Source organism: Brachyhypopomus gauderio, unplaced genomic scaffold, assembly GCF_052324685.1.
Source record: "Brachyhypopomus gauderio isolate BG-103 unplaced genomic scaffold, BGAUD_0.2 sc64, whole genome shotgun sequence".
Taxonomy (NCBI): Eukaryota; Metazoa; Chordata; class Actinopteri; order Gymnotiformes; family Hypopomidae; genus Brachyhypopomus; species Brachyhypopomus gauderio.
This window is the reverse complement of record NW_027506885.1, coordinates 1000009-1010923: the sequence shown is the minus strand read 5'-3', so window position 1 is coordinate 1010923 and position 10915 is coordinate 1000009. Positions and strand designations below refer to the sequence as shown.

General features: G+C 43.8%; 2 protein-coding genes across 8 annotated transcripts in view; one reads left to right on the top strand and one right to left on the bottom strand.

Annotated features, from left to right (window-relative positions):
* dnajc21 (DnaJ heat shock protein family (Hsp40) member C21) overlaps positions 1 to 2935 on the bottom strand; it is a 14353-nt gene extending 11418 nt beyond the window's left edge. For 4 of the 5 annotated variants that reach the window (XM_076988873.1, XM_076988875.1, XM_076988876.1 and 1 more), the window contains exons 1-4: positions 2536 to 2896; positions 2003 to 2096; positions 954 to 1077; positions 113 to 244 (exon numbers count right to left, since the gene is read on the bottom strand). In XM_076988873.1, the coding sequence (XP_076844988.1) occupies positions 113 to 244; positions 954 to 1077; positions 2003 to 2096; positions 2536 to 2632 (447 nt within the window). In that variant the 5' untranslated portion in view covers positions 2633 to 2896. Of the gene's footprint in view, positions 1 to 112; positions 245 to 953; positions 1078 to 2002; positions 2097 to 2535 lie in introns of all 5 variants that reach the window. The other variant, XM_076988874.1, reaches the window with a different exon arrangement.
* A 2479-nt stretch (positions 2936 to 5414) lies between these two features.
* The window catches only part of LOC143490262 (uncharacterized), a 54666-nt gene continuing 49165 nt past the window's right edge, over positions 5415 to 10915 (top strand). Inside the window, exons 1-2 of one of the 3 annotated variants that reach the window (XM_076988885.1) lie at positions 5415 to 5562; positions 5647 to 5778. In XM_076988885.1, the coding sequence (XP_076845000.1) occupies positions 5684 to 5778 (95 nt within the window). In that variant the 5' untranslated portion in view covers positions 5415 to 5562; positions 5647 to 5683. Of the gene's footprint in view, positions 5779 to 10915 lie in introns of all 3 variants that reach the window. The other 2 variants (XM_076988886.1, XM_076988884.1) reach the window with 2 other exon arrangements.

The following is a 10915-nucleotide window of genomic DNA, read 5'->3' as shown; positions in this document are numbered from 1 at the left end:
CCCAGATGGACACATACATGAGACACAGGATACATACATGTAGCTCCTTATATTAAAACGTTTTCACATCAAAATCCATTCTATACAGTTCTGGGTTTGTAGGATTGATTACCGTATCATAGTCGCTCTGAGAGTCTCCGAAGGAGGGGAAGTCTTCATCAGAGTCTTCATCCCCCTCATTACTTTGTTCCAGCTCTTCTACTGCAATGGACTCAAATAGTCTCCTGTAAACTGTGTAGAAGCCCTACAGAGTCCAGCGGAGGAGGAACATTAATACACACATACAGCCAGGAGCCAAGACACAATCAACATTCAATATTTATTTGAAAGAAGGAGAACAAAACCTATGGAAACATTGACTTAAGGCAGTAGGCAAAACAAGCATGACCTTTTGCTGACTCCAAGTGGCTAATAATGGTACTGCAATATTACCAAACATTTAAACTGAAACCTTTCATATAAAACCATGCGCTGTCTGGATCGGCCAGCATCTATTCAGGAACCAGGGAATTGTTGGTCAGTCGAATATTTTACTGTCGAAATGAAAATTTGACCTTAGACACAAATGACAGGTCACCTCTGACAGCTGAATGTGTTAAATTGCTTGTGCTGTATCATATGAGGCAGCTCATGTAACACTGAGCAGGAATTTCTGGAGGTGGAATCAGAGTTCATTCCCATTCTGGGAATATTGGCAGAGATGAATAGTGCATGGCGAACCGTAGGCTGTCGGTCGTAACACTGAGTGGTTCACAAGACACAAAAATACTTCTGTCGAAGTAAAAGTCCTCAGAAATCTACATTCGACAGGACACTGAAACGCCGAAATAAAATCCACTGTATCCTCCACCGCACTCTACATTTACAGATTCATGGGCTGCTGTTAATTAAAGACACACAGTTCTCAACGTGCTCAGCAGAAAACTCTTCCCCCACACAAACACTAAACTTACTTGCTCATCGTCTCCGTAACCCGAGTAACAACTGACAGTAAAGTACTGTAGCAGATCGATACTGTCATCCTGGTACTCGCCATCGACTCCGCCCTTCAGCAGTGCCTCCCGGTGGTTATCATACCTGTTATCAGGAGAGTCCACATTAACCTGTCAGATAGCCTGTTTACATCTGGAATTGACATTTTTCATGTGGACTGGATCTGGATTTACTTTGTCCAGAATCCATTTATACTTTCCTCTAAAATGCACCCCCAATGAAACAAGATGAACTCTTGCTTTCCCGTGTGACACACACACACCAACTCACAAATGGTCTCAGGTTATTTTTCTTTCTGAATCCCACGGGTGATTACCAGCGTATTACAGGCTATGAAGTCTTGGCAGAAACTGCATATAACAGTGCAGCACCTGCTTCCACACAGCAGCAGCTGTGGTCCTTCTTGTAGACGCTTTCTGCTGCGTAACGGCATGCAGACACATTGTAGATAAAATACGATCAAGATCCATATCTGATCACCTCAAAATCTGGTTTGAGCAATCTGACTACAATGTGTAAATGTGCCATATTTTGTCAATTGTGATTTTTTTTTCACCGCAATCGAAATTTGTCCTCTGCTTTTTACCCATCTGTGCAGTTAGAACGCACACACACAGTAGTGATTACTAGGGGGCTGTGGATCACACGTGCCCAGAGCGGTGGGCAGCCCTAGCCCGGCACCCGGGGAGCAGTTGGGGTTAGGTGCCTTGCTCAAGGGCACCTCAGTCATGGCCTCAGGTCTGGGAATCGAACCCACGACCCTCCGGTCACAAGACCAGTTCCCTAACCACCAGGCCATGACTGCCCCAAATGAGTGCCATTGTCTTGTGTATGTGAAAAGATCAACATCTCTCCAGTGTGAGTGTCTGTCTGTCGCTCTGTCTGTGTAGCAACATCTCTGCAGTGTTTGTCAGAGTGTAGCTCAAGACTGTGCAAGCTATGGTCGATTTTCTGAAGTGGCAGAATTCTTTGTTCCTGACCAGAGCGTCCAGGCCCAGTCGCTGCTCACCAGGCTCTCTCCTGCGGGTCGCTCAGCACGTCGTACGCTGCCTGGATCAGTTTAAACTGCTCGGCCGCCTCTTCTGCCTTCTCAAGGTTCTTATCTGAAATCACATCACACCGACTTCTCTCAACAAACCTACTAGGACATAATGATCACAAACACAAAAACAATCCTGACAGGCTCATGACATACATTCTGGAGGTTATTTTAAAAGGTCGGTGGCTTGGATACAGTACCTGCAGAACCAGAAGAAGTATTAATATACGTGATTATTCGCCTCAGCTCTTATAGGCCCTAACAGCTCGTAACACACTCACTCAAACATCCTACATGTCAGACAGCATCTTCAGACCAAAAACCAGGTTGCCTGGTAATCGTGCGACTCCATTACACCGCATAACACCGACAACAGTGTGGACAACATGAAGGACAGGAGACCACCGTGTTGGGTTCAGGTGTGCGCAGGTGAACAGCCTCACACCCACACTGCTCTGGGTAGTGAACCGGGCTCTCACGCACCCAAACGCGGGTCCATTTACCTGGGTGCCATTTCAAAGCTAATTTGCGATAGGCCTTCTTCAGATCGTCGTCCGTAGCGTCTCGTTTGACGCCCAGCACCTCGTAGTGGCACCTCATGGTCCAGTGATCGGAGTCCAGCCGCGGCTGCAGCACTGACGGCGCCGGACACAGGCGCACCTACACTTACCGGACCGGCGGGCTGTTATCAGCGTCCACACAACCGACCAGTCGAGTTTAACACAATAATCACACCGCACGTCATGTCTCACAGATCAACGGTAAATCTAAGGTACTAGATTTACAAAATAATTGGCGAAATTGTCGTTTTTTTGCGGCTAACCTGCTTGTCGGCAATGTGCCGTGGAGCTTGCGGCGCCTGAACATGACGCCACGCCGAAACTCCGCTCTGATTGGCTCGCGGTGGTCGTTCCTTACTGCGCATGCGTGGTGCGTGCAGGCGCAGACCATTGAACTGTGCGTGTGACTGCAGGTCTGTGGGTCAGTGGGACCATGTGGTCTGTCTGAACGAGACATCTGATTACTGAGGCACCGCAGTGGGATTGAACACAGATCACAACGACGTGTACAACTGAAACGGCCTCGCTGTATTTATGTATTTAACATGTAGGTTACCAGCCTAAACTAATATTTTACTTAATAGCCCAGGTTTTTGATACTTCTGAATTAGCAGACCTGAAATGGTCTCAGTTAGTCCTCTTCTCTGGATGTTTGTGTGTAATTTATATATAATTTAATATAAGTAATATTTTATATTCACATACACACAGTGATAAACATTATTTGACCCCACACTTTTCTTTTTTACATTTGTATGGTAGGTTTATATGTAAGAGACAGAAGATCAAAACACAAACATTAAAGGTTATATATTTGTATTTTGTTAAGTGAAGCATTTGATCAAGGAACTCTTGGCTTAGTTCTTAGGCATAGTGCTGTCCATGAATCTTCTTGAGCAGAGGGACATTCCAAGATCTCAACCCATTAGAGCAAAGTGTGTAACTGATGTGTGTGACGGAAGTGTGTCACACCGGAGTCATGCTGTAGCGATGAGGGGGCGGACACAAACGCTGAAGAGCGAGATTTATTATGGGCATATCTAAAAGGAGAGCAGTTACGACAGTTCATAGTCATAAAATCAGATCCTGACATTGAAACAGAACCCACACACAGTATTAACTGACATGCATAAATAAAGAACAAATCAATACAGACACCAGCACTGAAAGAAAGACCAGCCAACACAAAAGACCAAACACAGGGTTTAAATACACAGACAATCAAGAAGACTACACCAGGAACACATTAAATCCATTAGCGGGGGTGTGAGATGCAAATGACCAGGTGGGGAAAACCAGAATGAAAACAAACACACATGGACCATGACAGAGACTTGACAAACAGATGGGGGCGGAGCCAGACGGGACAAAGTGTGTAACTGATGTGTGTAACTGATGGTTTTATTGGTAACTTCCCAGCTCCCTTGAGATCATTTACAAGCTCCTCCCATGTGCAAACACTTCACCTTTCTCAGAATCATCCTTACCTTAACATCTGTAATCATCCTTAACATCTTTACATGAGGTGAGATCCTGCAGGCAGCTCCAGAGAAAGAGGGATTCAGTGTTATCTGGAATTTCTTCCATTTCGATTTATCGTGCCAGCAGTGATCTCTTCAACAAGTGCCCAGTGCCAGGGGAGCAGTTGGGGTTAAGTGCCTTGCTCAAGGGCACTTCAAAAAAGTTTTATATGTATACACGCGCGCACACACACACACACACACACACACACACACACACACACACACACACACACACACACACACACACACACACACACACACACCAGAGACATGCACACAGCAGCTCATACAGCAGACAGTTCATGCACTAATTATCATGTACAGTAAAACACTGTGATGGTAGCCCCTCTTAATTTCGTATATATATATAAACTCAACACAGTCTATAGTGTGTGCAGTGTATGCTGTCTGTAAGTTCTACATAAAGAGTCTAAAATTCAGCAACGATTAGCATTGCATTTAACATAAACAAACATTTATCCTGTGTTAGCATCAGAGACTCTGCCCAAGTCAGAAGAGGAAGTGCGCAGAGGAGCAGAGGACCGTTGTGGGTGGGGGGGGGGGGGCGTTGGGGGGGGGGGGGGGGGGTTCAGCATTCGAGCCAAGGAACATGAAGGTCTTCTCATGATGAAACTTGCAGTAATCCATAACAGCATGTTATATTACATATATAATAATTACATATCTAATCTGAAAATATAATACAGTATTTTAATAACGATGTCACTTCTGTAATTATGCAATATCCTGGTGGATCTGGACTAAACGTCGAACCTGAGAGATTGGGTCTTAATGGTTCTTTATTAGCTCTGTAGTTAGTTTGACAGCGAATTGACATATATATATATATATATATATATATATATATATATATATATATATATATATATATATATATATATATATATATATATATATATAAACAAGAGACAGACGAATTTAATGTAATTATGGCTAATCTCAAACCATATTATATTATTATATGGATCCAATATTTAACATCAACCAACCAATACAATATGAACGGGACAACACAAGATCAGTTTGAAAACTACACGAGTAATTCATTTCCAATGACTGGTAACATTTCTAGATGAAACCTGTAATTAATATTTGCGCCTACAAAGTAATTTAAACACGCATGCACACAAATAAGCATCTAAATTCATATAAGTCAAAGGAAGAAAAACTTTTCCCGACAGGATTTCCTGAACATCTAGAGTTTGTGCCGTTATGGGGTGCAGGTCCCGTCCAGGTCTGGAGCCCCCCCCTACCCCACTTCACCACGTTTATGGGAGGAGGAGTTGTGGATGTGAAGCTGAGCGTTAAATTGTACCCAGTGTAATTATTCACCCTAAATCTGTAGGAGTGGCTCGATGAGACTTTTCCTGCGGCTTCCTGAGACCTTACATGCGGTTGCGCTATTTTAACCACGGGGAGACCGGCGGTGCGCGCACACCCTGATATTCCCACAAGTGTGCTCAGATTAAATACGACTATTTCTTTTTTAACATAAATCTTTTCTTGATAGTGGAGTGGTATACACGTGGAGATCTGAGTGATTCACCATGAAAACACCGAAGGACCTTAATCTGGACACCTACAGCTTGTCCCTGCTGACAGCGAAGGAGGACGTGCTGAACCCGCGGTCGTCCACGAACTGGTGCGGGAACATCTCATATGTACCTTTAACATTTATTAAGGTTTCTAACTCTAACCCGAACCCAAATGTAACTTTTAAAATGTTTTTATTTCGTATTACAGTTAGGTAGCAGCTAGACTGATAATGCAGAAGCATAAAATGTACGGAGAAAAGTTAAGTTTCAATGAATATTAAATGATAGAAAAAAATACATAATACAATAATATATGTCTGTGGGTAATTTGAACAGTAAAATGAACGCTCTCGTCAAATGAGCTTTAACGTAGCACTACAGAAATTTAAGCAATGCATTAATATATTATATATATAATTATTATATATTAAGGGTAAAAAACTGAAAAGCTTAGCAGAGGATGGTTTCGATCCATCGACCTCTGGGTTATGGGCCCAGCACGCTTCCGCTGCGCCACTCTGCTGCGGTGAAGCGTTTGATCTTTCTGTTTTAAGACGTTGTTGTACTGGTGCCAGCAATGTGGTTTTAAAATACCTGAACAGGAAATGTAACATTAGCTAAGTATATTAATGAACTCTTTTTTAGTTTAATGCGGTTAAAACAGCTAGATAGCCAAACACATAACTTGAGATATAGTTAGCTGACTATTTTTAACACTTGTTTTCCACCTAGCAATGTGTCAAAACAGGGTAGCAGCATTTTATCAGCTCTACATGTATGGACATAACCTTAGTATGTATGGACATAACCTTAGTACGTATGGACATAACCTTAGTACGTATGGACATAACCTTAGTATGTATGTATGGACATAACTCTAATCAGTATGTATGGACATAACTTTAGTATGTATGGACATAATTTTAGTCAGTTTGTATGGACATTACTTTAATCAGTATGTATGGACATTACTTTAGTCAGTATGTATGGACATTACTTTAATCAGTATGTATGGACATTACTTTAATCAGTATGTATGGACATTACTTTAGTCAGTATGTATGGACATTACTTTAATCAGTATGTATGGACATTACTTTAGTCAGTATGTATGGACATTACTTTAGTCAGTATGTATGGACATTACTTTAATCAGTATGTATGGACATTACTTTAGTCAGTATGTATGGACATTACTTTAGTCAGTATGTATGGACATTACTTTAGTCAGTATGTATGGACATTACTTTAATCAGTATGTATGGACATTACTTTAATCAGTATGTATGGACATTACTTTAGTCAGTATGTATGGACATTACTTTAGTCAGTATGTATGGACATTACTTTAGTCTGAGTGTTTCCTGTTGTTCTGTTGCACATTGGAGCAGTAAACGTCCTCAAAAGACAGAAGGTGGAGGACGGAAACACATTTATAAAGAATGTCGCTGCATGTCAACAAAAGCCCCTGAAAGCCCGTGTGCGCGTGTGCGCGCGAGGACGCTTTTCCTTGTTTGGTCAGCGCGTGAAGGGAGTAGGAAATTCGTTCCAAACGGGATAATTTGTCCTCGAGACGTGTTAGCTAATCCCGTCTGCTGCTGCTGCTGGAGTCCGGCGCTGGAGACACTAGACCGCGCGTGCGTCAAGCCCGGTCTGCAGAGCGGGCGCGTGGTGTGAGTAGGTGGCGTATTGGCTTGGAGACTGTCCACAGTCACGCGCTGACAATAGTTTTAGGAATAGCTCACAAAATGTGGGAAACGCGGGCGCTCTCTGGGGAGCGATCCAATGCGTATCAAGTAAGCAGTGCACTTTAATGGGAATACACAGGACAATCTCTCATTCCCACGGACTTCCGGTCTTTCTGTCTGCCCACACCACTCCCTGGTTTCTTCATTAATTCACGTCACGTGTGTGTGTGTGTGTGTGTGTGTGTGAGAGAGAGAGAGAGAGAGAGAGAGGGAGAGACAGAGAGAGAGAGAGAGAGAGAGAGTGTAGGGGATTTTCAGTCCATCCATACTCCCTAGTAGCTTAACCTCTCCAGCTTTTCAGATATACGTTTCTTTAAACCATCCACTAATGTGATGTATTGAGGTCCATACACCATAGTGCAAGGTGCAAAGCGTTCTGGTAGTATGTTGTAATTCATAGACCCTGTTACAGTGTTATTAATCTTAACTACTAATTTCAGCATAACATCCCAGTTTGATACTCAGTTCTCACCTTGCACATGCCCTGTGCACACTTACACATTGTTTCCCATTAAGTAAAGATGGAGTATCCATGCATTGTAACACATTAGGCTATATTACACTGTAATGAATGACATAATTACACTTAAATTTTAAAGTTTAACTGAGACTGTAAAGTGTTACCTGCATGTGTTCTGGTATGTCTCCAGGGGGCGTGATTTAGTCATGTTTCTACCTTATGTTAAAATTGGTGTGCTCACATTGCAATATTGAAAGTTGACAAATATTTAACAATAACTTTTTCTTACTTATTTTGCGTGTGAATGCGTTCTTTTGTAAATCATGCTCAGAATATAAATGTGTCAGGCAAATTCATTTGAATATATATAAACTTAAGGAACGTTTGAGAGAATGTTGTATATTCTTAAACAGAGTTGCCGTGAGAAGGGTCATGTGTTTTCCAGACTGTTCTGATGCCGTGACATATGTGACGTGGTTTACAGGCAGCATCAGCCCCTCCAAAGGACGGCATTCCTGACATGGTGCCAGTTCAGTCTGGGTGGGGGTCTTGTTAATCTTGATCAACTCTCAAGAAGGTTTATTTGTGGTGCTGGTGTTCTGGACATTATTGGGTCCGCCTGCCTTATAGCTGCCGTGTCAGGGCTGACTCGGGTGCCACCCCTTCAGCCACCACAGGAGGGAGCTCCTGAGTCAGGACTAGGCGCAATCGGCAGTGATCCGTCACACCTGTCGTCCTCATTATTTAAGGAGGTTTGTTGTGACGGATCACTGCTGTTATGCCGTTGCGCTTTCAGCCCTTCCCTACTGTCTCTCTCTGATCATGTGCCCGTTACAAGGTGTCTCGCCATCTTCCTCTCTCTTGTTCTTTCTCTTTTTGCATTTGCTTATTCGAGTCCCTATCTCCTGCGCCGCTTCCTGGCCTATCTCAAGTTTTCCCCCAGCTATATCCTTCCTATCAGTTATACTGTACTTTGTTGTGGTGTTCGCCTGCTGCCAATTACTTCCCCTGGCATTCTTAGTTCTATTTTGTTTTACGCGTTGAGTTTTCCGCGTCCTTTGAGTTTTCTTTATTATTTTCTCTCCCGTCTCTTACGGTTGATTTTTCTTTTATGGTTGATTTTTCCTTTACGCGTTGAGTTATTCTGCGTTGTTTTGTGTAAATTGAGTGTAAATTGTTGACAGGGGAGTGGGTGGGGGGGGTGGCGAGTGTAAATTGTTAGCGGGGGGAATGTAAAATGGACACAAATTAATTAATCACGATCGATCGATCGCCATTGGTTGGCGAACTAGTAACTCATTGAATCATAGATGTAAATCAGAGATAAATAAACTAGATTTTTTTAAGCGTGAAAAATCGGATGTATGGCGTGAGAGCTTGCGAAGACAGTCAAATGCGTGTGTCTCACGCTCATTGCATGAGAGTTGGCAACCCTGCCCTAGCCAGCTCAACCCCAGTCCCTCATGAATCACCACCTGCTAGGTCAGTCGAAGCAATGCTCCCTGATATTCGAGTAATAGCCCTCTTGTTTGCCAACAGAACATGCGAAAGTAGCCTACATAATGGCACTATTGACTGACAGAGCTTTGGCCTGGGCCTCTCGTCTCTGGGAGGCACAGGCTAATGTATGTTCCTCGTATCAACGTTTCGCTATCACTATGAAGTGCACCTTTTATCACCCGTCATCTGGGGGAGTAGTGGGGCCTCCTCTGTTACGCCTACGTCAAGGCATGTTGTCTGTTGCGGAATACTCTCTTCAGTTTAGAACACCGGATGGGGTTTGGACGCTCTCCTAGCTATCTATCAAGAAGGGCTGATGAATTAAAAGACGAATTAGCACTCCGCAATCCTCCTGCTGATCTTGATGCACTGATTACACTCACTGTCCGATTAGATAACCGTCGCCGTCAACGCAGGAGTGCTAAAAAAAAAACTACAACCGCAGGTTCCTAGTCCCAATGTTGAGTCCACACACACCACTGGTTCCCGTGAGCCCAGTAGTGAGCCACTGTCTATGCAGTTAGGCCATATGCGTCTGTCTCATCATGAAAGGCAGACGCAGCTTCAAGAAGGCAGATGCTTTTATTGTGGCAGTGAAGGGCATCAATGCTCTAGATGCCCCGAGCTGCAGGGGAAAGGACTGGCCCGCCAGTAAAGCAGGAGGCCCTGGTGGGTTCAGATTGGCTACCATGTATGGACGATGGACGATAGCCTGCGATCTACTCACACATAATGGGCACCCCTGTACTAAATCATAAAGTTCATAATGACCCCTTATAATAACTAAACATGATCTAATCAATAATTTCTGTCACACGGACTACATGTCCATGTGTCCCTAACCTGGCGGGGAACAACAGAAAAGTGCATGCTGGCATTCATTGACTCAGGCGTCGCTGCCAGTTTTATCGACGCATCGTTGGCCAAACAACTCTGTGTTCCGCTCGTCAGCTTGGAAAATAACCCCTTTCTGTGGCAGCTGTTGACGTACTTTTAATTTCAGGGAAGGTCAACAAACAGACTATAGCTGTTGACATGATGATAGGGGAACATAAAGAACAACTTACGTTATCTGTCATCAGTGCCCCCCCATGTGCTTCTTATCCTGGGGTTTCTGTGGCTGCAGCGCCACAACCCAGAGGTAGACTGGCTCTCGCGTACTGTACGGAGTTGGGGCACCATCTGCAGGGAGACGTGTCTCAAGGGTCATCTCCAGTCCCCTGCCAATCACTCCTCTGATCCCGTGGAGATGGTTTTTTTCTTTATAGGGAAAAAAGATGGGGGTTTACGGCCATTGCATGGATTATCGGGGTCTAAACAAAATAACCGTGAAGGTTAACCGTCACCCTCTTCCTCTCATGGCTACGGTGTTTGAGACATTCCAACAGGCCACAGTCTTCTCTAAACTCGACCTTAGGAGTGCCTATAACCTGGTCAGAGTTAGGGAGGGCGATGAACGGAAGACCGCCTTCATCACCCCGTCAGGCCACTATGAACACTTGGCCATGTCATTTGGCTTTATGAACGCCCAGGCCA